At 50.2% G+C, this 27,081-nt stretch overlaps 2 protein-coding genes and 1 long non-coding RNA gene across 5 annotated transcripts in view; 2 read left to right on the forward strand and 1 right to left on the reverse strand.

Annotated features, from left to right (window-relative positions):
- The first annotated feature begins 2,465 nt into the window (after positions 1-2,465).
- Positions 2,466-24,974, forward strand: LOC139437296 (uncharacterized). 2 transcript variants are annotated; one of them, XR_011647032.1, is made up of 4 exons: positions 2,466-2,530; positions 19,225-19,294; positions 24,473-24,577; positions 24,667-24,974. It is a non-coding gene; the product is annotated as an uncharacterized lncRNA (long non-coding RNA). The 2 variants fall into 2 exon arrangements; XR_011647031.1 differs by having other exon boundaries at positions 19,225-24,577.
- PPP1R3G (protein phosphatase 1 regulatory subunit 3G) lies at positions 2,700-17,011 on the forward strand. Its single transcript, XM_058285189.2, has one exon. The coding sequence runs from the start codon at positions 3,429-3,431 to the stop codon at positions 4,494-4,496; it is 1,068 nt and encodes a 355-aa protein (XP_058141172.1). The 5' UTR covers positions 2,700-3,428; the 3' UTR covers positions 4,497-17,011.
- The window catches only part of LYRM4 (LYR motif containing 4), a 150,543-nt gene continuing 146,216 nt past the window's right edge, over positions 22,755-27,081 (reverse strand). For both annotated transcript variants that reach the window (XM_004479211.5, XM_071210959.1), the window contains one exon: positions 22,755-23,887. In XM_004479211.5, the coding sequence (XP_004479268.1) occupies positions 23,819-23,887 (69 nt within the window). In that variant the 3' untranslated portion in view covers positions 22,755-23,818. The remainder of the gene's footprint in view (positions 23,888-27,081) is intronic.

The following is a 27,081-nucleotide window of genomic DNA, read 5'->3' on the forward strand; positions in this document are numbered from 1 at the left end:
TCTTTGAGGAGAAAGCACCAACTGATGATGCCTTGATTTGGACATTTTCACTGGCTCAGAACTCTAAGCCTGTAAATTAATAAATCCCCATTGTAGGGAAGTGGATGTGGCTCAACCAGTTGTGTACCTGTCTACCACATGGGAGGTCCCCGGTTCAGGTCCTAGTGCCTCCTAAAAGAAGAAGAGCAGATGCTGCACCTGCTGCAATGAGCTAGACACTGTCCTTGCGAGGAGCTAGACGCTGCTCCCACCACAACAAGCACATGCCACAAGCCAGCAGATGCCACAATCTGCAGGGAGATGTCGCTCAGGCTGTTAGGCACCGACTTCTCATGTGGGAGGTCCCAGGTTTGGTTCCCAGTGCCTCCTGGAGAAGGTGAGCAAACAATGAGTAGGCAGATGAGAGAACCATTAGAGAATGGGGGGGAGGGCTAGAATAAATAAATAAATCCTCAATAGAGATTGTAAAAGCAAACCCATTACTGGTTGTAGCAGTTTGATATGGTTCATGAATTCCAAAAATAGATTTGGACTGTTTGTAATCTGATCTGTACCTGGGCTTGACTGAGTTATGATTAGGGCTTTAATTGGGCCACATCATTAGATAAAAGGCAGGGCAAAACACAGAGTTGAGGGGTTTTGATATTGGAGTTTTGATGTTGGAGTTTGATGCTGAAGCCTTATGCTGGAGCTCCAGGAAGCAAGCTCACAGAGGAAAGAAAAGCCAGCCCCACAAAGAGAGGACCCTGAGCTCAGGAAGAAGCAAGCCCTGGGAAGAAAGGAATCTTGAACCTAGAGAGAAGCAAGACCCTGGAAGGGAGGAACCCAGGAAGCCTGAACCCTGGCAGATGTTGGCAGCCATCTTGCTCCAACACGTGAAAATAGACTTTGGTGAGGGAAGTAACTTATGTTTATGGCCTGGTATCTCTAAGCTCCTACCCCAAATAAATACCCTTTATGAAAACCAACCAATTTCTGGTATTTTACATCATCACCCCTTTGGCTGACTAATACACTGGTATATTGCATTTTGGCAACTTTAGCAAACTAAAAGAGGAATCCTCATATATTGCTGGTAGGAATGTAAAAGGGTACGGCGGCTGTGGAAAACAGTTTGGTGGTTCCTCAAAAAGTTAGACAGATATCATCCCGTAATTCTACTCCTAAGTATATATTCTCAAAGAATTGAAAGCAGGGACTGAGGAACATATATTTATATACTGATATTCATAGCAACATTACTTACAATTGCCAAAAGGTGGAAACAACCCAAGTGGCAATCTGAAGATGAATGGATAAACAAATTGTATTTATATATATATTACATATACACACACATACATATATATATATTACAAACACAATGGAATATTACTCAGCTCTAAAAAGGAATGAAGTTCTGATACGCGCAACAACATGGAAGAACCTCGAAAAAATTAAGGTAAGTGAAAGAAGGCAGACACAGAAAGTCCCATATTGTATGGTTTCAATGATATGAAATTTCTAGACTAAGCAAATTCATGGAGACAGAAAGTAGATCAGAAGTGGCCAGGGGCTGGGGTCTGAGGGTGATGGGGAGGTTTGCTTCATGGGTCCAGCTTCTGTTTTGGGTGATAAAACGTGTTGGTAATGGGTGGTGATGAGGGTAGCACAACATTGTGTGATCACACTGAATTGTACACTTAAAAATGGTTAAGATGGCTAATTTTTTAAAAAGTCTTTGAGTTCTATTTTATCTTTAAAATACGTGGCCAATTTGGTATTTAACTCCATAATAGATCAATGTTCTCTTCAATGTAAAACAATGTCTTCTTCCTCAAATCTTGGCGCTGCCCCAGGAAGTTCAGAAGCATCTTGTAAGCATACTACCTAAGTCATTACTTAATCCTACCCGGGAACCCCCAGCAGGGCCCCTCGCTCAGCAATCCCACCTCTCACCCTGGCTTGGTTCTGATGGGGGAAATCTTCCTTTATACGACCTCTAGTTCGCTGTGGGGCCTTGGACAACTAAACCATCTTGCTACACCTTGATGTCCCACATGCACAGTAGGGATAAGAGGACTTCCCACTTCCTCGGGTTCTTCTGAGACCAGGACCTCCCACGTGGCGCCCTGAGCACTGATGACTATCAGATAGTATTAATTATTGAAATGATCCTTACTCTCCACTCACCATCTTTTTTTACCCATCCTCACACCAACGCGCCTGAAGCCCTCCCGCCCTTCAATTCTGCCACCCATAACTTGTCCCGCTTAATTCTTACGCCACCGTTAAATCAGCGCGGTAGGCTGGTTTTGCTTTTTTATTTTTCTGAAACGGTGGAAGTTTCTAGAATCCCAACTTCTTCTCAGTGGTTTGCAAACCTCGTGGCCCAGGCGGGACCGTCAGCTTCTCGTAGCTGGCAAAGCCCTCCCGCCGCCCTGCAGGCCTGGGGGTAGGAAAGTGGGCGGGGCCCGGCCGTCTGTCCTCACCAGCCCTCCGGGTGACGCCGACGCCCGCTCACTTCTGAGCCGCAGTGACGGAGATCGAGGTAATTAAACAAACAAACAAGCCGCTTCTTGGAAGCCCCCCGGGCCCTGAGGCGGGAGGTGGTGGGTGCCTGCCCCGCGGCGGCCCACCCTCCCCGCCCAGGAGCGCCGACCCGCGGCGAGGCGGGGCCCCGGGGCGCTACGTGCGCGCCCGCCCGGCGCGAATGTCCTCCGGCTGCCGGCGTCTCGGCGCCCGCCTCCCGGAGCGCGCCCCCCGCGCCTTCCCGGGTCAAAGTCGGCCGAGCCCACCCGCGCCTCCTCTGGGCGGGTCGGGTCGGCAGCTCCGGCCTCCGGGTTTTGGGAAGCGCCGGGAGCCGAGCGCGCCGGGGCGTGTCCTGTTTCCGGAGGGGCTGGCCCCGGGGTCGCTCAAGTTTGGGAAAGGAGAAATGAGCCGGGGGATGCCCGGGAGGAGAGTATCCTGAGTGGTTGTCCACTGCCAGCCCGCCCCGGGGACTCCCTTGGCAGACGCGACCGCCAGGAGGGCAGGCCCGGCGGCCCCGGGGGCGCAAGTCCGTCGGCGGGAGGAAGACGCGCTCGGCGCCGCGAGGAGGGCTCGGTGCGGCCCGGGCCTCCCCCGCCAGGCGCTCGGGGAGGCGCGCAGACGCCGCTGCTGCCGGGGAGTGGCGCGGAGGGGAGCCCGGGGCCTGCACCCTGTTGTGCGCCCGAGCGCTCGAGGAAACCCGCCGCCCCAGGTGGCCGAGGGTCGCCGCAACCCCTCCCACTCTACCCCGGAGCAGCGGCCGCTAAGACCCGGAGACTCTCAGGGGCGCGGCGGTTTCCTTCTAAGGCCTGGGGCAGGATCGGGCCAGGAGGTCGCGCCAGCTGGGGGCTCCGCGCTGCTCCACGGCGCGAAGACGCGTTGAGTCTCCCGCGGATCTTGAGCCACGGCCCGACGGCGTCATGGAGGCCCCGGAGACGAAGTTGCTAACTTTGGAGACGCTGGGACTTCTGAGGCGCGGTGAAGACGCCGAGGAGGCCGAGGGGCCGCCCGGCCCGGGGAGCCTGTACGTGGAGGGTGGCGAGGCCGGAGGGAGCGCCTCCGAGGCCCCGGGTCCCGACGGCCGGCTCGGGGTCAGCCCCGTGTCCCCACAGGAGGAGGAGGACTGCTGCGAGCAGGAGGAGCTGCTGGAGTGGCGCCGCCGGCGCCGCGCGCGCTCCTTCTCGCTGCCCGCGGACCCCATCCTGCAGGCGGCTAAATTCCTGCAGCAGCAGCAGCAGCAGGGCCCGGAGCTGGGCGCGTCGCCTGCGGACGAGCCCCACGACCCGGGCGGCTGCTGTCCCAAGTGCAAGAAACGGGTGCAGTTCGCGGACACGCTGGGGCTGCGCCTGGCCAGCGTGAGGCACTTCAGCGACGCCGAGGAGCCGCAGGTGCCACCCGCCGTGTTCTCCCGCCTGCGCAGCTTCCCCATGCGCGCCGCCGACCTGGAGCAGCTCGGGGGGCTGCTGGCCGCGGCCGCGCCCCTCTCCACGCCGCTCCCCGCGGCGCCCCGCCTGCGGCCGCTCTTCCAGCTCCCGGGCCCCGGCGCGGCCGCCGAGCGTCTGCGCGAGCAACGCGTGTGCCTGGAGCGCGTGGAGTGCGCGGCGCCCTCGGGCGCGGAGGTGACCGGTTCCGGCCGGGTGCTTGGCTGTCCGGGGCCGAAGGCCGTGACCGTGCGCTACACCTTCACCGAGTGGCGCTCTTTCCTGGACGTGCCCGCCGAGTTGCAGCCCCCAGAGCTGCCGCCGCCCGAGGTCCCTTCGGGGGGCCCGGGGCCCGGGCGTGCTGCGGAGGAGCCGGGCACCGAGCGCTTCCACTTCTCTCTGTGCCTGCCCCCGGGCCTGCAGCCCACGGAGGACGAGGACACCGGTGGGCAGGGCGTCGCCGTCCACTTCGCGGTCTGCTATCGCTGCGCGCAGGGCGAGTATTGGGACAACAACGCGGGCGCCAACTACACGCTGCGTCCTGCGCGCCCCACGGACGTGCTCTGACCCTGGAGGACCGGCCCTTCCCCAGCCCGGCGCCGGCCCGGTGAGCGCTTCCGGGCCGTGAGAAGGTGCGGAGCAGTGGGGGAGCGCAGCAACCCGCTTTTGTCTCCTGGGTGATTTGCTGGGGACAAGTGACAGCGCCCTGGCCCCGGGCGGACTGGACCCTTTATCGAGGGGCGCGTGGAGGGAAAGGGAGCCGGAACCTTCCCCTGCACAGAGCCTGGCAAAGCTCCGAAACTTGCTGGCCTCAGTCTTCGGGTCAGTTGGGTCTACCTAGGGATTCTAGAATTGCCGCTCCCCATCAGAATGGAGAGGAATCCCTAAGGTCCCTGCAGTCGCCTTCTCCAAGAAAAAGGCCCCTGACCCAGAGTGCGGCCACGAGGACCTTGGCATTTGGATTACCTGTGGGAGCTGTGGTTCAGCCCCGGCTGCGGACCCGTGGGAAAGGAGGAAGCTTCCCCAAGTCGCGCCGCCACCAGCGCGCAAAGCGAGGCGCAGGGCGGCGCCCCAGGCCCCTGCCCGGAGACCCGTTTCTCAGCGAAAACCGGGTGGGAACAGAGCTGGGGAGCAGCAGGCTGCCTCTAATCTTTTTTTTTTTTTTCTTTTCTTTTTTACCCTCTAATCTTACTGTTTGTCCAAACTTATTTACCCAATGTTTGCATTTGTGTACAAAAGCGCTTTACAAAAAAGTAGAGGTCACTTGCAAGCTCTTTTAAGCTTTTAAGCCCCTTGATGCCTTTGGGGCCTTTGACAGGCAGTGACTTTTGTCAGCAGGTGACACGTGCACTTTAACAATTGTCAGTATTTCCGAATGTTTCTTAACCGATTCTTTCTGGTGTGGAAAGGCCCAGATTTCCCATACTTTGCAAAAAAAAAAAAAAAAGCTTTTTTTCTCCCAAAACGTTTTGTAGAAGTTCTGTCCCCCAGATACGATGTTTGGTGAACTGAAGGGTTATTGCAATGCTTAGGTCTTGGCTCCCTGCAGCAAGGCTCTGTCTAGCCCGCCACGTGCCCGGTGCCTCTTGGGCCAAGCTGGGAAGAGCTGCAAACCCCTGGTGGCCCCTTCACAGGCTGCGAGGCCGGGCCCTTGTCCCCGGCAGAGCCCAGGGGAAACTGACCTCATGATTTGATGATGATGATGATGGTGATAAACCTGATGATTTGATGATGATGATAAACTGATCTGATGATTTGATGATGATGATAAACTGATCTGATGATTTGATGATGATGATGGTAAACTGATTTGATGATGATGATAAACTGATCTGATGATTAGATGGTGATGATGATGATAAACTGACCTGATGAGTCAATGATGACGATGATGATAAACTGACCTGATGATTTGATGGTGATGATGGTAAACTGATTTGACGATGATGATAAACTGATCTGATGATTTGATGGTGATGATGATGATGATAAACTGACCTGATAATTTGATGATGATGATGATGATAAACTGACCTAATGATGTGATGATGATGATGATGATGAAGAAGATGAAGCATGCCCAGCATTGGTAGGTAGGGGGTGGGCCTCTACACTGAGGTCCACCAGTGAGGGATCTGGATGGGCTCCTGTACTCACTGCTGGTGGCTGTGGAGCCAGGATGATGGGCCATGGGTGGAGGGGTGGGCGTCCTGGGGGAGGCCTGATTCCTTCACACCATGGTCATCCTTTGGTAATTTACCTTTTTCTTTGCTTTGCTTTTTAAATTAAAAAAAATTTTTAATTATTTTACGTTTTCGTATCTTCCGGCACATGGCTGGCACAACCAATTCTTTTTGGCATGGCAGTCTTTCGGGAGGGGCGGTTTTCGCTTTCAGCCTCCTAGAGCAGGTGTCTGCCAACTACAGCCCATGGGTTACATTCCACCTGCATCCCGATTTTGTTTTTGTGTTTTATTGTATGGTCTGTGAGTTTAAGAATAGTTTTTACTTTTTTAAATGGTTGGAAAAAATTCAAAAGAATATTATTTCATGCTGTGAACATTATAGGAAATTTAAATTTGGGTCCATAAATAAAGTGGGAGGACACCCAGCTGATGCGCTTTGGTTTTAGACAAAGCTGCTTTCTGCTACAGCGGTGGAGTTAAGTGGACACAGCAGGCGCAGATGGAACAGCCTGCAATATTTACTATCTGACTGACCATGGAAAGTTTGGCAGCCCCTCGTGTAAAGAAGTAGTAATGTTTAAGCACTGTATGCTGAGAGTCCCATACTTTAAAAGCATGGGACTGTCAAAATGTATCATGTTAAACGTTTAGCGAATTTCAACCACTTGCAATAAACCTTTTTTGCGTAATACTTTAAAACTTTGTGTAATTCTCAGTTCATCTTTGTTAGAATAAGTATGACCTTTATTTGTGCAGTTATTGCAGTGCTGGTGAGGGGAATCCACCTGTTGACTTATTTTGTGTAAGAAACAGTACAAATCATCTGAGATTGTATCGCCCATCTGAATTTCCATGAAACTAAAAAAACTGCCACATATTTCCATTGCCTCAAGATGTGGCATCTTAAGTTACAGAAATACGTAGTTTGAACTTTGGTTGGCGATATCCCTTGCGACAGTGGTAGTGCTTCCCCAAGTTATGTGATGATGAAAACTTGAAAATAATAAAGTGATATTTTATTAAATGGAATTACTAGTAATTTCCTGAGGACAACCATCAGGAGTTAGTGAGTTATAATTTACATGTGGAGTAAAGCAGACTTTTAAAAAATGGCCACAACAAAGAAATAATATTTAATTCAGTATGTTTAAAAAAACCTTTCTGAAAATAAAAATGAACCTGTTACTAGCTTTCATTTACTAGCTTTCGGTCCCTTTTCTGCTATTAAATACAAAAGGAATCAAATATTTTCATGCAGCTTCCAGGTATTCTTGGGACTGGTACACCATTTCTTTAAAGTGCTTTATTGTATAATATAGCCACATCTGGATAAATATATTTTATATTTTATGTATTTATAAATACAGTTTAGTTGAAAAATATCAAGAGATATTTTAGTTCAAAATGTTATAGACAGCCTATATCACTGTTTGGAAAATGATGGTTTATATGACAATGATGAATTATTTTGGATTAAAATTTAAATTAGGATGAAATTTAAGTAATGGAGTTCAATATAAAGATCAAAATTGAGATCCTTTTGTCTAGTATCCTTTAAAACCATAATCTACCAGATCTAGACTAAAACAGATGCTAAGAATTGGATTTTTAAGAGGTGGGTACAGCAGATTTTCTCTTCCTATAAAAACCATTGTTGAGTTTCAAACATGTATTTTGGAATTCAAAAAATTAATTTTAAAATATTTCATAATAAAATGAACAGCAAACATAGCTATTAGGAAGGGAAATCTAGCTTTGTTCTTCCCCAAATCTTTTCAAAGATTCAAAGACACCTTTTCAAAGGTTTAGAATTCTGTGAAAAAATGTTTGTATAGTTTAATCTTTGTGCAAATGCCTTTAGGTTTACAAAGTACTAGAATTAAGTATCTTTTAAATGTCAATTTTATCTTATAAAGTGCCAATTTGTCATTGTAGACAAATAGCAAATATTGTGTAATGAAATGTAAGGACATTATAACAGGCTTGATTTATAAGACTTTAAAAAATTAGTTTCAAAGGAGTACAGAAAATATTTGATTGCATTTCCTGAAAGGAATTAAAACACCCTGTGTTACACACACCCCTAAACAAAATTCCAACGATGCAACCGTTGCTATTTTGCAACAATATTTACCTCAACTTGAGTGAGAATCATTCTGCTTGAAAATGTAATAACTTAAAAACCTTTCCCAACTCTAGGGATTAAAAACCAAGCTGTCTGGAGCGGATGTGGCTCGAGTGGTTGGGCGCCTGCCTCCCACACGGGAGGTCCTGGTTTCGATCCCCGGTTCCTCCAAAAAACAAAAACAACAAGCAAACAAACAGAAAAAAAAGAAACAACTCAGGGGAGCCAGTGTGGCTCCATGGTTGAGCGCTGGCTTCCCACATATGAGGACCTGGGTTCAATCCCTGGTCTGTGGTATCTCAACAAAACAAAAAAGAAGTTGTACTTGGCTCATTTAATGACCCTGCCATCCGCCAGTGAGAGTCTAGTGTCTTCTTTATGGGCAGGTAGTTCCGTGGACCACTGAGCCGAAGAAGGTTGGGTGAAATGTGCGTCTCTAAGAGTGAGAAGCAGCGTCTGGAAATGCAGCAGATGTTTGTATGGAACGGAATTTCCCCTCAACTCTGGTTTCTGCAGTGAGGTGGCCAGCTGGTTCCACGAACTAGGGAAGTGGGTGCCGACTCTGGGACACCCCTGAGCTCTGGAGACATGCTGTGCCCAGGGGAGCAAAGCTCACAGCTCCACAGCTCAGCCGCCTTGCTGCAGGCGCTGGGCAGGGGCGGCTGTCCTCAGCGGACCTGGAGCGTGGTCGGGGCATCGTGTCCTCTGGGGAGCCTGCCCTCTCCTCAGGTGGCGGGGGGTTCCTTGGAAGCGCTGTGGGCCTTGAGACTTGCCCACCAGGTGCTGCGCCAGGCTGAAGCCGAGCCTTTCCTGCTCCCTTCCTTTCTGGAGCTTCGTGATCGACGACTTTTCAGATGGTGTTTCTCGGGGTTTCCATATTTCTGCACCCTAGCACAGCGGTCCTTACACCGATTTCTCTGCTAACTCTTCTCATTCCCTGACTCAGTGCGTGTTTCCGTCCTCGAGCGCGCTGTGGCTTCGAGCCACTTGGGGAACTGCGATCAGCGTGGTGAGCTCTTCAGAGGGAGGAAGTCGGGTGTGCTGCTTGCTTTGTGGAATCAGGGGGCTGAGCCGAGCGGGCGTCTTTGATTGCTCCCATCGGTGGAAAGAGCGGTGCATTGGGGATGTGCGATTTGTCCTCAGTGGGGTAAGGGGCTGGGAGTCGGGGCACCTGGAAGTCCTGGGCGTCCCCGTGGCCCCGGCCCTCCTTGCCGAGCAGCCTGGCCACCTTGCAGGTAAGTGGGCAGGTGCCTGGTTTCTCTTCTGCCTGGGCAGTGGTCTGATCCCACAGCTGGCACTGTCTGCTTCCCTGCTACTACCTTCAGCTGATGAGGGAGGCCGTAAGGCCGCACCCCTCCGTGATCCTTTCCTCCTCCAAGGGCTGGTTGTCGGAGTGTTTACATTTTGGGCAAATACAGACCCTAACTGGAGGCTCACTAGGGTTTCAACTCCTTTGGCTCTTTTAGGTAAACCTTGTATTTGTATTTTGTGGACTTTAATTCTTCGATTTTGGGAGTCTGTGAGCAGGCAAATTTTTGCAAGGAAAGAACAGCTACGTTTCAGGTGAAAGATTTTTGAGATGGCAAAGGTCAAGGGCTTATTTGTAGCATGTACTGGTGAGATTTGCCTAGTGAGACTAATAGGAGAGAAATCTGTTTAAGTAGTGAGTCTGAAGCCAGTTCTACTGGGAAATCTACCTGTCTACAAATATGTTTTAGAGTAACTTAGAGGCATTTAAAGAAATTGGACCGGTATAGCTCCCCTCTGATTGTCTTTACTCAGCCCATGTATTTTGTGGGCACTTGAGGCTTGTTACCGGAAGTCATTTCCCAAGGAGAGCAAACAGCATGCTAGCGTATTCTGAAATGAAAATTATGGTCTGAAATTCTGAATTGAGTAGAGTCAAGGCTGGGGATTTCTTGAACAAAGCGTGAAACATTGAATCCCCAGGCTGAAAAATTCATGTGGACATCTTGCAGATGGCTTTTCTTCAAATAGCTGCTACGCTGGCATGACGTTGAGGAAGCATCCACTCAAGCAGATGAGATTTATGTTCATGGGAAACCAACAGTCTTTAAAAGGGGCCACCTTTCAGTGCTCTCGGGAGGGTATGTGGTTTCAGCTGCCCGCTGACGTCTCGGGGTAATGGGCTTTTGTTTTACGGAGACTGCTCTGCCGCAGTTGAAGTGGCATCTTTCTATACCCTAAGTAGGTGAAAGAGGTTACAAGTCCCTGGACAATTAGGTTTTCTCTGAAGTTTTACATGATTTCGAAAGGTGATGGATTTATATTCGGAACCACTTTAAATCCGCCAGACCATTCCATCTGTCTGGATGGAAACATCCATGTGTGTTTCCTTCAGTCTGGTTAAAGAGCCGACATGTTTTAATAAAAACTTCAGGCATGTTGGTTGTTGTTGTTGTTTTTCCCATTTTCCCCCAGTATGGCTCCCTCATCTGCTTGTTGTTTTTGCTCATTGTCTGCTTGTTGTTTTTCCTTGATGACTACTCGTTGTCTGCTTGTTTTTGGTTTTTTTTTTTGTTCGTTGTCTGCTTGTTGTGTATTCTTTCGTTAGGAGGCAATGGGAACTGAACCCAGGACCTCCCACCTGGGAGGCAGGTGCCCAACTGCTCGAGCCACATCTGCTCCCTGCTCGTTGGTTTTGCTTGTTGTCTTCTAATTGTCTGCTCATTGTCTTGCTTGTTGTTTTTGCTTTATGTCTGCTCATTGTCTGCTTGTTGTTTGTTTGTCTTCTTTAGGTGGCACCAGAAACTGAACCTGGGACCTCCCGTGTGGTAGGTTGGTGCTCAACTGTTTGAGGCACATTTGCTTCCCATGTTGGTTTTGATATTCTGTTTTCTTCCAGGCCAAAAGCAGAAAAGCCTGAGTGTCAGCTGATGTCACAGTTTAAGTGCCTATCCAGAGCCTAGTGAGGGTCTTTTTGCCATATTGGGCTTTTAAAATCTTAACTCCACTTGAGTTTGAAGGTCCCTGGGATCGCTATAAATATCATTACACTTGGGTATTAAATTGCAGACAAGTGCTTAACAATGAAATACACAATATGCTCTTTTAGAAAAAAAAATACATGCTTAGAAAAATCTGGGAAACCCTCTCTCCTAAAAATAAGAACTAGATGTTGCTTCTGTTGTTATTCCGGACGTTGCTGTTTACCAACATGTCCTTTAAAAAGGGACTTAGGTCTTGTGGCTGCTGAAGACGCTGAGCTCTGGAAGCCAGGGGCTGCTCCGGGCTGCCTCTGCATGCCCTTATCCAGAGCTGGGCTGGGAGGAAATGCAGGGTGAAAGCCTGTGCAGGCCGCCCGCCTGGGCAGGGGCTGTGGGCAGCCGCGAGAGCGCGCGCTGTCGTGAGCCTTCACTTCTGCCTCGGCCACGTCCATTGGTTCAGAAGCACAGGAAAAATCAGGACCTCACAAACGGAGCCTGCGCTCTGCGGACAAGTGTCACAGCCAAAGGCTTTTATGACATTCGACAACCTTTTCCTTGGCCCGGGCTGAGAGGCAGCGGCTGGCACCTGCATTCCCGGGTGGGAGCACTGGGGTGGTGTGGCCGGCAGACCCCGTCTGCTGAGAAGCGCACACAGGTCGGAGTCGGACCTCCCAGTGTCAGCCGGGACCTGTGCGACGGAGGTCTGCCCTTACTGCAATTTCACTGAAATGCCCACATGCCTTCCTCGGGGGCTGCAAATGCAGTTTAGCCTCACTAGATGGGTGTGGAAGCTTTCCGGGGACGCTGGCTGTGGGGTCTGACCCGACTTGCCAGTGGGGGTTGACGAGGCTCCTGGGGGTGGGGGGACTCCAGTGCCGGACAAAGAGGGCCACCTTGTCTTGTGTCCATCCCGCTTAACTGAGGCCCAGTGGGGCCAAGCACGCCTTTATCGCCCGCCGCGGCAGCAGGCGCGGGCCTCTAGCTGGACGGTATATTCTTACGTGATTTGTTGGAATCGGATGCAGTTCCTTATAATGTGAGTGAGGATAACCCTGTTCGCCTCAGTTCTTAAGGCTCGCTTGAGAAGCGTGCCCGGGGGGATGTCTGGGACGTGCAGCAGATTTCTGTGAATGTGGTTTTTGACAGTGTTTATTTAAACCGGGAGCTACTGTAGTCAAAACCCGGTGCTGATGCTTCTCCTCGATTTTTAGGAGCTTGGTTGTATCCTGGTGGTTTGAAAATGTCTTTTCGATCCTGGGGATGTTTTCTGTTGCTGTCGTTGCACTAGATGCTGCATGGTTATTTTTCTGATTGTGTGATGCCTAAAATTGTTGAACCCAAAGCCAAGGTTTGAATAAAATAATGAATTTTTGTTTATTGTTTATTTGGTACTTCATTTTCTTAGGTGGTACCAGGGATCGAACCTGGGACTCGGATGTGTTAAGCAGGTGCTCAACCACTGAGCTACACCCACTCCTGTTTGGTACTTTAAAGCTATCACTGAGGGAAGCAGATGTGACTCAAGTTGTTGGGTGCCTGCCTACCACATGGGAGGTCCCAGGTTCAATTTCCGGTGCATCCTAAAGAAGCTGATGCAACGGGCTGGCACGGTGATCTGACGCAACAAAATGACACAGCGAGGAAACACAACAAGACACACATATGGAGTGGATGTGGCTCAAGCAAATGGGTACCTCTCTCCCACAGGGGAGGTCCTGGGTTCGGTTCCCGGTACCTCCTAAAACAGAAGAGGAGCAGACAGGGAGTGCAAACAATGACAGGAACAGGCAGAAATAAATAAGCAAAATAAATCTTTAAAAAAAAGCTGCCGTTGGGGTTGGAGACATTTTTCATTGCCACAACACGTGGGGGAGGGGAGCGGTGCTGCTGGCATCAAATGGGTGGGGGCCAGGGACACTGCTGGACCCTCCTGCGACACTCAGGCAGCCCACAACAGAGGGTTTTCTGACCCACAAGGTCGGCAGTGACGAGGTCGAGAAACCCCGAGTTGAACACGTGGCCCCAATGTTGATCTCCTGGTTTTGACAGGTCGTGGTTGCGTAAGATGCAATCAATGGGAAAATCCGGGTAAAGAGTCCACGAGAACTCTTTGTATGTTTGCAATTTCTTGTTGAACTGGTTCAAAATGCAGTTCTGCGGTAGCAATAACAACGATCATTTAAAGCGATCCTTTGAAAAGCCCGTCGCTGGGAAGCGTCTGAAGCTCGCCAGGCCCTCCGCTGTCAAGCAGTTCTAGCCGCCAGGGCAGAAGCACAGGCGGGGGCTCGGGGTGGGTGGGCGCGCCCCTGCTGGCTGCCCGCTTCCCCACGAGCCCCTTAACCGCGGGGCCTGCGGTTCCTGCCTACATAGTTGTTGTGAGCCGAGTGGGAAGTGCCTCAAGTGCCTCGTGTCCAGCTGCTTCTCAGCATCTTTCTCGTTTTGCCCTTCGGCTCTGGCCAATTGGTTTTTGCTGATTTCACTGAGGATACATGTTGTCTGACTTTTTCTGCCTGTAGGAAGAATAAATAAGTTTTACACTTTGGGGAACGAATTAGAGTCGCCCCAGACGTGCTACCCAGCCAGCTGTTCTTGTTGTCTGGGTCAAGGACAGGCCTTTTTTTTTTTTAACATTCATTTTATTTTTTCTTCCCCTTCCCTTCCCCCTTCCCTTGCCCTGCTGTTTTTTGCTGTCCATTGGTGGTGTGATCTTCTGAATCTATTTCTTTTCTTGTCTTCCTCATCTAGGATTCACCGGGATTCGATCCTGGGGACCTCTGATGTGGAGAGAGGTTCCCTGTCAATTGTGCCACCTCAGTTCCTGGTCTCTGCTGTGCTTCGCCTTGACTCTCCCCTTGTCTCTCTTTTATTGCACCATCATCTTGCTGCGTGACTTTCTTGCATGGGCGCTCGGCTCACCACGCGGGCACCCACATGGACACTTGGCTTGGTGTGCGGGCACTCAGCTCACTGCATGGGCACTCGGCTCACCGCGCAGGCACTCAGCTTGCCACGCGGGCACTGGCTCACGGCGAAGGCACGTTTTCTCATCTTTTTCTCCAGGAGGCCCCAGGGATTGGACCTGGGTCCTCCCATATGACAGGTGGAGGCCTTATCACTTGAGCCACATCTGCTTCCCCATTTGCTTCTTGATACTCACACGATGGGATATATAGCATGCATACATCCTGTTAGGACATACTGTGTACAGTGTATACACATGGCTTTGACTTACAGCCCTTGCATTTCCTTAAGATGGCTCCTACAAAGGTCATCAGGCCAGTCTTAAGCAGCTACGTTTTGTGGGGGGCAGGGCTCCACTTTGTTGACTGTCCTTTGACAGTCCTGCTCATTTACCGCCTTCCTCTTCAAGCTGCTCCTTTTCAGTGTTATGGGGGCTGTAGCAGTTTGATATTGCTGTTGAATTCCAAAAATTGATACTGGATTATGTTTGTGAACTGGGCTGCCCCTCTGGGCATGTTAGATTGGCTTGGATTCAGACGGTTCACTTTTACTTGATTAAATGTTGATTACGGCTTTGGTTGGGCCACGTCAGTAGGACTCGCAGAGAAAACGACAAGGCAGAAGAGTTAGTTGGAGTTTTGGAGCTGAAGCCCTGGGAAGTAAACACACAGGAGAAGAGCACAGAGGAAGAGATGGCTCTATAGTCACGGCAGACGCTCCGGGAGGAGAGGTGAGACGTTCACTTGATAGTTCACAGCTGGCCTTGTGGAACGAGCAGAGCAGCTGAGCCCAGAGAGAAATGAGCCCTGGGAGAGATGAGACTTATCCCAGCTACAGCTGATACTGGAAGAAGCTGGGACCACAAAGCCTTAAGAGGGAGAGGAAGCCTGAATGTCCACAGCCATCTTGCACCAACAGGTGGCAACAGACTTTGGTGAGGGAAGTAACTTTTGCTTATAGCCCGGTATTTGTAAGCTCCTACTCAAAATAAATACCCTTTAGAGAAGCCAGCAGATTTCTGGTATTCTGCATCAGCACCCCTTTTGGCTGACTAATATAGGGGCTTACTCTCCTTCTGTCTGCCATGCTACCCTCTAAGAATGTGCCTTCACTGCTCTGTCCTCTTGTAAAGATGCTCTAAGTTCCATAGGGGAAAACTGCGTCGATTCTTTTTATACTCCGCCCTCTCCCCCACAGTGCCCAGCATTCCTTGGTCGGCCCATGGGAAATCCATGCCATCTTTCAAGTCTCAGTGGAGCACTCACGATGTGTCTGTCAGGCATGGCTGTAGCACTGGACACGGGGTGATTAGGACAGACAGACATGGCACTCTCGGAGCTTGTGTCTGTCAGGCATGGCTGTAGCACTGGACACGGGGTGATTAGGACAGACAGACATGGCACTCTCGGAGCTTGTGTCTGTCAGGCATGGCTGTAGCACTGGACACGGGGTGATTAGGACAGACAGACATGGCACTCTCGGAGCTTGTGTTCTGCACACTGTACTTTTCCGTGGACAACTCTGATATGCCTACAGATCCATTCTTTGTACTCCCATGTGTACCTGCCAGTTTCCTCAATGAAACTGACACTAGAATGCTCAGGTCTGGCCGTAGGGGACTCTCTGATAGGAGAGGGCTTTGCCTCAGTTTCCCTGAGCCTTCTTTCCTCACGGTGCAGGGCAGGATGATCTCTGGATGAAGGCTGCTGCCTCCCAGGACCCAGGGGTGCACCTCAGTCTAGAACTGGCTCCATCCACTCCACCCTTCACATCAGCCCTGCTCTCACATGCAGATACGTCTAAAATCACCAACGGAGTGGGACAGCCACTTTGGAAAGCTGTTTGGCAGTATCTACTAAGGCGGAATATACACATGCCCTATGATCAGAAACTCCATGTAGCTAACAAGAGATACGTACAAGAATGCTTATGGCAGCGTTATTCATAACAGCCCAAACTGGAAACAACGTATACTATGGGCACACCAAGCTCATGAGGTGCTTGCACCCTGCCGGTGCTGTGGTGTGAACCGAGACAGAGTGAGGGAGTTATAGCACGTCCCATCTCATCTCACACCCACTCTCACACGCACCCGTTGATGCAGTGGTGGGCAGAAACCCTTGTGTTATACGGCTTGCTCGCTAGCTCGCTCGCTTTCTCTTGCTAGGGAGAGAACAGCTGATTTCAGTTTGGTTCGAGGCTGAAGGATGAGAGGCCCTTCACCTGGATTATTCACTCAGGTATACAGGCAAAAGTACATTTTATGACAGAATGAGCTTTCCTTTTCTTCTTGAAGTTATTTCACGCCAACTGTTAACTTGCTTTCTAAATGAAAGGGAAACTCAGGCATTGAGGCCAGAGTATAAATATACCTGCAGCTGAAGAAGAGAGAAAGGGGTAAAGAGCAGAAGGCGGGCATTTCGTACCCTAAGGAAAACGTCCCCTTTGAAATGGGAGCTCTTCTTCTGGACCTCCCCACTTCCATGGTCAAAGTTCCTTGGTAAAGGTGGTCTGAACTCAGGTGATCAAACCTTGGCTGAAGACAACCTTAACGACCTGTCTGAAGAATATTTTAAAAAGTCGAACGCATTAAACTGTGCTGGTAGCTTCGTGGCCATCGCGCAGGGTGTGACTTGGAAGCTGCACGAAGCAACAGCGCTTCACTGGGACAGAGGCGCGGGTACGATCTCACAGGCGCTGGCCAACCCAGGAGGATGCTCCTTAGGGGCAGGAAGAGCAGCCAGCAGCGCGGCCTGGGTTCCCGGCATCACCAGAGCCCACGTGCGTCTTGCTCACCTGTCCATCTGCAAGCTGTTAAAAAGGATCCCAGAGAAATAAAAACAGAAAAAAAAAAAAAAAAAAAGCATCTGGGGGAAACTGGGACTTGATAGAGAAGGCAGATTTATGACACAGCAGGCTTCTTACCCTCTTCCCTGTCCCCACCCTGCTGTCTTTTGCTGTGTCCATTCGCTGTGTGATCGTCAGTATCCGTTTTTCTCTCTCTTTTTTTGTCTTCTCATCTTTCTCCTCTAGGATTCAGAGGGATTCGATCCTGGGGACCTCTGATGTGGAGAGAGGCTCCCTGTCAGCTGTGCCACCTCAGTTCCTGGTCTCTGCTGCGCTTCACCTTGACTCTCCCCTTCGCCTCTTTTGTCCTGTCATCATCTTGCTGTGTGACTCACTTGCGTGGGCACTGGGCTTGCTGGGCAGGCCCTCGGCTTACCATGTGGGCACTTGGCTTACCACATGGGGACTGGCTCGCTGCACGGGCATGTTTTCTCTTCTTGTTTTTCACTAGGAGGCCCCAGGGATTGAACCCAGGTCCTCCCATACGGTAGGCAGAGGCCTTATCGCTTGAGCCCCATCCACTTCCCGCAGGCTTTTTCTTACATGTTTCCCAAGAATCTATATGGACAGTGGCTCACCATGCCTCCGATAGCCATAGGATCTTCACTTTCCAATCTTTCTGCAGCCCTTATTCATACTTCCGGAACCACTAGTGAAAATTGCATCCACCATTGATATCCATTTGGGGAATGAGATGGCTGCCCCTGCTTTTGTTGAAGGAAAAGCTTTAAGTCCAAAGATCCTGAAGAAGGACCCGGAAGGAGAACCCTCAGATACATTCCTCACGCAAGGGGCCCACTGATACCACAGTGGCTCCCCCAAACAAAGTCTTGATGTCTTGGAATTAGGCCACGAGAAATCACCGCCACCGACACAGCTGGAATTGCATTTGTTGGAGTCTTTCTGAACCTATTGGTTTCTGACTGAGAATACGTGGTTGACCAGTGTGGCCACGTGAATAATTAAGCATTCGTGCCACACCTCTCTAGAGACTGCAGTGATTAGCTGACTTCGTTGGAAAACACAAAACCACTTCCTGTAAATTATTCGCATCTTTTTCTACTATAGCGATAAGTTTTCTTAGAAAGTTTCATGACACTAAGTAGAAACTTCTCTTTTATCAGCCAGGTTACTTTATTTACTGTTTGCAAAGGTGTCTTAAACATTATGAAAACATTGCAATAGAACTTCCTATAAATTAGTGAGTCAAAGAGAATTCATCTGTTATAAATGAAGAGCCAGCTTAATCGTGATGTAAAGGTTCTAGGTTTTTAAAGGAGCATTTCCTTTAGGTGTGCATATGTGACATGCACAGCATGTTTAGGTTATGTTGTCAAGACCTAGAATATTAAGCCTAAATATCTTGTCCAGATTTGCCAAATACTCTTCTGCGCGATCTGCAAATTGTCTCACATATTCAGGATTATTCATGTGCTAACCTTTTGCATGCATTTCAATATTTAAATCACAGCCCTATGCTTCCATGTGGTACTTTATAATTTGATACACTAAACAGAAGCTTGTTCAGAGGGCAAAAGGATATCTGCAACTCACCTAGAAATAAAACATTTCTTGTTAAAAAAAAAAGATTTTGTTTATTTCATTTATTTCCCTCCCCCGCCCCTTGTCTGCAGTGTCCATTCACTGTGTGTTCTTCTGTGTCTGCTTGTATTCTCATTGGGCAGCTCCAGAACTGATCCTGGGAACTTCTGGAGTGGGAGAGAGTCAATCATTCTCTTGCGCCACCTCAGTTCCCTGATCTGCTGTGTCTTATTGTCTCTCCTCTGTGTCTCTTTTTTTGTTGTGTCATCTTGCTACACCAGCTCTCTGTGTTGGCCAGCACTCCTGTGCGGGGCAGCACTCCTGCTTGGGGCAGTACTCTGCGTGGGCCAGCACTCTGTGGGCCAGCTCACCACACGGCCAGCTTGCCCTCACCAGGAGGCCCTGGGCATCAAACCCTGGACCTCCTATATGGTAGACGGGAGCCCAACTGCTTGAGCCACATCTGCTTCCTAGAAAACATTTCTTAAAGAAAAAAAAATCAGAGGGAGGAAATAGGGTGTGGTATAAGGTTAAGGATGGTGGAAACAAATTAACTGCTGGGAGAGTATAGCCTGAAAGACGTGTAGAATGTTCTCATGTACCAAAGGTTCTAATTTCAGTCAATTTCACTAAATGACATTGTGATTTTGCAAAGTCAACTCAAAACTGGGCCTCTGCCTCTTGCAGGGGGAAAGTGGGCTGGCAGATCACAGGACCCTAAAGAACTTTCCAGCTTTCTAACAGCCTGCAATTCCAGGTAAGGCAAAAGGAACCCATCCTGGAGACCCTCTGAATGTTAGTCTTTGGCCTAATTAGCAGGAAGTCCTCAGGTCGGGCTCTGGCTGGTGGTCTCTGGTGGTGTTTGCTGCCCATGTGAGTGGTACAAGCCCCATCCCACATCCCACAGGAGCAATCCCGGAGGCCTGCAGAGGCCCAGGGAGCTTCTGGGGGAGGGTCCAGAATCCTCGCTGCTCCCCGTCTCCCTGCCCTCACCCACCAGTCATCCTGGACTTCCTTTACTTCCTCCTACCAACTTTTCCAGACTCAGGCTTTGCATGCATCATTCCTTCTGCCTGGAGAGCTCCATCTTCATCCAGCCAACTCCTCATTATTTAATGGAAAAAAAAAATTTACTTATTTATTCCTCCCCCCCCCGCCCTGGCCCATTGTTTTGTATTCGCTGTCTGCCCTCTGTGTCTGTTCGTTGTACGGTGTCTGCTTGTCTTCTTTTTAAGAGGTACCAGGAACTAAATCCGGGACCTCCCATGTGTGAGGAAGGCGCCCAATTGCTTGAGCCACCTCCACCCCCTATTGTTTCTCTGTGTTTCCTTTTTCTGTCTCCTTGTTGCATCATCTTGTTACATCAGCTTGCTATGCCAACTCAGCACATCAGCTTGCTGCCTGCTTATCTTCTTTAGGAGGCACTGGGAACCAAACCTGGGATCTCCTGTGTGGTAGGTGGGTACCCAACTGCTTGAGCCACATCTGCTTTCTCATTTAATTTATTTTATTTCATTTTCTTTTTTTAAATCTCTCTCCCTCCCCCCCACCCCCTAGTTGTCCACTGTCTGTGTCCATTCGCTGTGTGTTCTTCTGTGTCCGCTTGTATTCTTGTCGGTGGCACTGGGAATCTGTGTCTCTTTTTGTTGTGTCATCTTGCTGTGTCAGTTCTCCGTGTGTGCGGTGCCACTTCTGGGCAGGCTTTTTTGGTGTGTGAGGCGGCTCTCCTTATTGGGTGGACTCCATGTGTGTGGGGCTCTCCTAAACAGAGGACACCCCTGCGTGGCACAGCACTCTTTGTGTGCATCAGCACTGCACATGGGCCAGTTCATCACATGGGTCAGGAGGCCCTGGGTTTGAACCCTGGACCTCCCTTGTGGTAGGCAGGTACTCTATTCGTTTAGCCAAATTCTCCTTCCCCCATTTTATCTTGAATCCCTCTTCCTCAGGGCAGCCTTCCATCAGCAGCTGTAGCCCCCATACCTCACCTTTTGTGCCATCACCAGACTTGTCACTTTATTTCCTGGCTCCCTTCCCTGCTAGACTGCAAGCTCCGGGAAGGCAGGGGCCGTGTGTGACCTGGTCTCTCCCTGCCACCCTGGCACTCATGTCAATACTGAACATGTGAATTAAGAGAGGAGTGGAAGGTTGTAGTGGACAGAGCCTGGTTCCGCGGATGACCCAGAGACGTGCAGCAGCGTGGCTGTCACATCTGCAGGCCTGGGGGTGGGCTGAGGCCAGCTCCAACGTCTGTCGGCTCTGAGGCTTTGTCATCATTGCAGGCTGTTCCTGTGGCCTGTCCAGCTCTTTGCTCTTGGATTTCTGTGGCTGTTGGGGGGACTGTGGGTCACAGTGAGGGGCTTGAGGTGTTGGGCGAGGCTAAGGATGAGGGGGAGTTAGGGGCACCTGCTCCTTGGCAGCAGGCCCTGGAGTCCATGTAAGCGTTCTGCTTCAGCTCCGTGGTGAGCGTCACTCATTTCTACTGTCCAGAGAACGGGGTCATCAGAAAAGGCACGTGGCTGTGAGGCTTCCCCGATACGAAGGCACTGGAGCTGGACCACCCAAATGTTCCACGTGGAGCCATGCCTGGGAGAGGCTTTTGTCTTCTAAGTAAGCGTACGAGGGCATTTCTCACTTGCTGAAGGTTGACCCCAGCCTGCACCCCATCTTCAGGACAGTGAGTGAGGGGGGCAGGGATGGAGGATGCAGGCCGCTCGCCTAGCCCCTCGCCCCCAAAGCCCTCGGCTGGGGCCTAGCAAACCAAGTGGACTCCTTGACGATAGAAGCATCAGGGGCCGTGGTCAGGGGAATGCCATTTCAGTCACAGTTCTAGAGCCAGCCTCGGGCCCCCTGGGGTGGGGGATAAGGGAACAGGCTCTGCCTGCCGCGCCTTCACCTGGAATTTGGGGGAAACTCAGGACCTTATGTGTGTGGCTTATCTCGCAGAATTCTCATGCCTGTCTTTTTACAGGTTCCAAATATGTAGTTATTTTATCTGAGTTACAAAAATCAGCTCTGTCATCTCAAGGCCCAGGGCGTGTTCAAACACATTCATGTGGTTTAATGAACATGAGAAACGACCTGTTGTTTAAGGCCTGCAGAATAAGGAAGTTTGCTTGGTCTCCTGTATCTCGGACTAGAATCTGGGGGAAGAAATTCTCCTAAGGAGCTTTTAGTCTGCTGGCAATTTGGTTCTTTTTTTTTTGAGGCACTGGGGCTGGAAATTGAACCCAGGACCTCATGTGGAAGGCTGGTGCTCAACCACTGAGCCACATGGCTCCTCTGAGCTGGCTCCTCGTCTGTTTGCTCGTTGTCTGCTTATTGTTTTTGATCATTGTCTGCTCATTGTTTGTTTTTCTTTAGAAGCACCAGAAACTGCACCCAGGACCTCCCAATGTGGGAGGAGGGCGCTCAACTGCTTCAGCCACATCTGCGCCCTGGCCATTTGGTACTTTCAGGGAAGAGGTTCAAATCTGGACTTTGGTTTCCAAGCAGCAGGTGCTCTAATTAATTAAGGCACGTCTAGATCAGAGGTGGCACCCACCGGCCTTGGCGAGGTGCAGTTGTTGGTGAAAGGCCACACAACCTCCTGCCGCAGAGCGGAAGGGGTGACCTGCGGCCCTCAGGGACAGGCTGGTGACTCTGCACGTGGCTGTCAGCTGGAGGGGAGACCGCAATTCCACATCACCCACGCTTAGCGTCCTCTGAACGGTTATTCTAGCATCGCACTCCCAAGGCTGTGCGTGGACTGTTTGGAGGTGGAACTGGCCCTGGCCTACTAAGGACTTCACAGTCTTACAGGGGCCTGTGACTTTCCTCTTGGACAAAAGCATCCTGAAATCAAAGGTTATCTTGCCAAACAGGGTGACTACGTCTTACCTGTTTTGAATGCACCGTCACAACCACCTCTCTGATCACAGAGGAGACGGGGCAACACAATCTTTTATCATCAGGGTGGAAATGGACGTGGGCCCAGACTGCCTCCTGACTCACAGGACGATGAAAATTAAAATGACACGAGGGACAGTTTATTGGCACATTGGTGGAAATGTCACGGCTATTTAGGAACTGAAAATATTTATAGGGGCCTGTTCTCACACTAATGACATAAGTAATGTACTCATTTGGTACTATGTACAAAGGGAAACAAAAAAGCATCCTCATAGCACCTGGGTCCCTAGAAAGCCCCCAGAGATCAAGTGAAACTATTTCCTAGATTCTTTCTGTAGATTTTGAACAAATTTATTTTCAAAGAGCAATGTACACAGATGATACCTTCATTGTCTGTAACATACTCAAAGAGCAGAAGGTCTCCAAACGGGCTGAACTTTGAAAACACTGGGGGAGCTTGAAAAATATATACAATTTATGGTGCCCTCAGCCTCGCTCACTGAGTCAAAATCTGTGGGAGGGACCGAGAGTTGCCTTTGTTAAAACTCTCGTCCTCTCCAGGTGGTCAGCCAGATTTGGGGATCCTTTCTCGGACTTCGGTGTGCCCAAGAGGGGCTGGGGAGTGGGTGAGGAGGCAGATGCTGTTTCAGAGGGGTGGACCTTGCACCCAGCGAGCTCTGGGCCGGAGCAGCCTGGCTAAGCCTCAGCCCTCACTTGGAGGAGCCCTGTTGAAACGACTTGTCCACGTGCCTGCCACCTCCGCTGTGATATTGGGCCCAGGCACAAATTGCTGCCGTCGGCTTTCCGGGCTGCACCCTCTGCTTCCTTCAGTCTTGCCTCCTCCCCGCTGTCCCCCACTCTTGCCTGGTGCTTGGACTTGACATTCCATGGGAGGACGTGGCTTGGGGTGGACATCCCTCTTGGTCTCCCTGTCACAATCAGCAGGAAATGAAAGCGTAGGAAGTCGCCTCTTAGGAGATTTTCAGAGAAAAGCTCAGATTTTGGAGCAACTGGGAGTTTAGCTTAGGGAGACAGTTCTGTTTATTGTCAAGGACCCAGAAACACAGTCTGGATAAGTGCTATACAAGTGGCGATGGGCAACAGAATTGGGGTGGGGGTGGAGAGGAGACACGATAACACAGCATTATTCTGAATGAGCTCCACTCTACATTTTAACACTGGAGCCAAGGCGGTTCAGCCTTTTTCATGAAGGCTATTAAAGAAAAAAGAAATGTCACTCAGTTGATGGGCTCCTACATGGCAGCCAGAGCAAGAGGCTACTTTAAGCTGGTCTAAGAGGTCATCCGTGTATGCTGGGAGCCCTCCTCGCAGGCGCAGAATGGGTGCTGAAGGTGGTCCGTGGGTGCCGGTGTAGGCTGGACCCAGCCCCTTAGGTCTGGGGCCGCTCTTGGTTCTCAATGATGAGCTTGTCAGTTGAGTAGAGCTGGCTAATGTACACCTGCAGGTAAAGAAAAGACACAGGTCAAGAATGATGGCTCTCACGGGTTGTGAGAGGTCAGAACGAGGATTTCTACTGTTTGAGAGACCAATGTCTGGTGGGGCAGGTCTCTTCCTGTCTGGAAGTTGCACTTTGGGGCAAAGTGCATTCACCGGATTTGCTTTTTCTAGTTCCCTCCCATTTCCCTCTGCTGTGACAAGCTGGAGCTCTGCACACAGTTTCCTTCAGGCCCAGAAGCAGCCTTGTGGCCCCGGCCTTGTGTTCTCGGCTCTTCTCTGAGCTGGGGAGGCGGTTTCAACGACCCCTCTGCCCGTCCCTCAGGCCCCCTGGCCTCCAGCCAGGGCCATACAGCCCCCCGAGATGTGCACACAGCTGCTCCTCACCCAAGACTGTTTCCTTTGTCAGGAAGACTGCTGGCAGAAAGCGGAAGCGCATTTTGTCTGTGTTGTGTTGAGAAGCTAGCCATCCTCGGCTGCACCTCAGGGCTGGGTGGGGGCGGAGGGCTGTGGGCTCCACCCCTGCCTCCTGTCTGTCTTCCCCTTTCTTTGTCTTTTATTAATTAACAGACTTTATTCTTTGGAGCAGTTTTAGGTTTACAGAAAAACTGCACAGAAAATGCAGAGATGAGCACTCACACTCTCTAGAAGCTTGCCCCTGTACCAGATGTCCCCCATTAAGCACCTTAAACAGGTAACACTTCCTTATTGTATTTTCTAAAGAGTTTTCTCAACATTATGTTTCAACCACATACTCAACAATCTCCCTAAATGCTATTGCAGGGACAGATGCTGGAATTATATATCCTGCCATAACCCACGGAATGGACTGGGGGAGAGTGTAAACTACAACGTAAACTATAATCCATATGGTGTAGCAGTGCTCCAAAATGTATTCACCAAATGCAATGAATGTGCCACGATGATGAAAGAGGTTGTTGATATGGGAGGAGGAGAGGGGGAGGTGTGCTATATGGGAACTCCCTCCCTCCCTCCTTATGTCTCTCCCCCCCAGTTGTCTGCTCTCTGTGTCCATTTGCTGTGTGTTCTTCTGTGACTGCTTCTATCCTTATAAGCGGCATGGGAATCTGTCTCTTTTTGTTGCGTCATCTTGTTGTGTCAGCTCTCCGTGTGTGCTGCGCCATTCTTGTGCAGGCTGCACTTTTTCACGCTGGGCACACTCCTTGCACGTGGGGCTCCCCTATGTGGGGAAAACCCTTGCATGGCATGGCACTCCTTGCGTGCATCAGCACTGCGCATGGGCCAGCTCCACACGGGTCAAGGAGGCCCTTGGTTTGAACTGCGGACCTCCCATGTGGTAGGCGGATGCCCTATCCATTGGGCCAAGTCCGCTTCCCTTATATTTTTTAATGTAACATTTTTTGTGACCTATGTATCTTCAAAAAATTACAATAAAAATAAATAAATAAAAATAAAACAAGATAGTGCAGAGAGTTACCACCCCACAGTTTTCCCTATTCGTGTTTTTTTTAGATACTGGGCCAGGGACTGAGCCCGGGACCTCGAATGTGGGAAGCCAGTGCTCAACCACTGAGCCCCATGGGCTCCCTTTTTAAGCAGTTTTATTGAGATATATTCACATACCATGCAGTCTATCCAAAGTTTCCCTATTCTTAACTTCTGGCATTGCATTGATGAGCCAAGATAGATACGCTATTACTAACTAAAGGCCATAGTTTACATTAAAGTTCACTCTTTGTGTTTACAGTTCTGTGGGTTTTGACAAATCCATTTTAACAGCATCATACAGAATTGTTCCACTGCCCTAAAAACTGTCCGGGGCTCCACCTGTTCACCCCCATGTGAACCCCTGGTGACCGCTGATCCTTTCACTGTCTCTGTAGTTTTGCTTTTCCCACAAGGCCATAAACTGGAACCGTGTAGTCTGGCATTCTCAGACTGCCTTGCTGCGCTCAGCAGTATGCATTCATGGTTCCTCCTTGTCTTTTTGTGGCTTGATAGTTCGTTTCTTTTTATCGCTGAATGATATTCCATTGTGTGGACATGCTATGTTACTTCCAATTTTTGGCAACTATGGATAAAGGTGCTAGAAACATCTGTGTGCAGGTTCTTGTGTGGACACAAGTTTCCATATCATTTGGGTAGATATGTACATGTGCAAATGGAGGCCACAGGGTAAGCCTACATTTGGCTTTCTGAGATACCCCCTTTCCTTTCCAAGGGTCTCTGTGATGCCACGTGCTCCCGAATGCCAGGCTTGGAGGGATGATGGAGCCACACCTGGCGCCAGAGCAGCTAATGGGGCCTTCCTTGAGACACAGCGTCTTCATTCCGCTCACTACCTAAAAGCGTTTCCTCCATGACACTCTTGCAGGGACAGGAAGACTTGCTGAAGAAAGGGGCGGGCGTTAGAAAATCTACCTTGATTTCATTTTTTTTTTTTTTAAGATATATTTGATTTCTCTCCCCTTCCCCCTTGTTGTTGTCTGCTCTCTGTGTGTTCTCCCGCGCCTGCTTACATTATCCGATAGCACTGGGAAACTGCGTCTCTTTTTGTTGCATCATCTTGCTGTGTCAGCTCTCCCTGTGTGCGGCACCACTCCTGGGCAGGCTGTGCTTTTTTTCACTCGTGGCAGCTCTCCTTGCTGTGTGGACACCTTGCACATGGAGCACCCCTACACAGGGATGCCCCTGTGTGGCACAGCACTCCTTGCATGCAGCTGCACTGCGTGTGGGCCAGCTCCACACGGGTCAGGAGGCCCTGGGTTTGAACCCTGGACCCTCCATATGGTAGAAGGACGCTCTATCAGTTGAGCCACATCCACTTCCCAAAAGGCAACTGAGTCTTTTTAGAAAATATTTATTTCTTCCTCTTCCCCTCTTCCTGCCCTCCTGTTTTTGCTGTGTTGTCTTCTCTTCTCATTTTATCTCCTCTAGGATTCACTAGGATTAGATCGGATACCTCTGATGGGGAGAGAGGTTCCCTGTCAATTGCGCCACCTCAGTTCCTATTGATTTCGGTATTTTTAATTGCAAGTGAATTCCTTATTTAAAAATAAAAGGTGGAGGTGGTGGGGAATGAGAGCTTTCGCTCAAGCCTGACAAAAGCCAGAGCCATGGTTTTGCTCCTGCGTCTTCTCCTCCTGGATACTGGGGCGGGCCTGGGAGCCTGCATTTCTCACCATCTTCAGGTGAGGGGCTGCTGGCCCAAGGACC

This window comes from Dasypus novemcinctus, chromosome 22, assembly GCF_030445035.2.
Source record: "Dasypus novemcinctus isolate mDasNov1 chromosome 22, mDasNov1.1.hap2, whole genome shotgun sequence".
Lineage (NCBI taxonomy): Eukaryota > Metazoa > Chordata > Mammalia > Cingulata > Dasypodidae > Dasypus > Dasypus novemcinctus.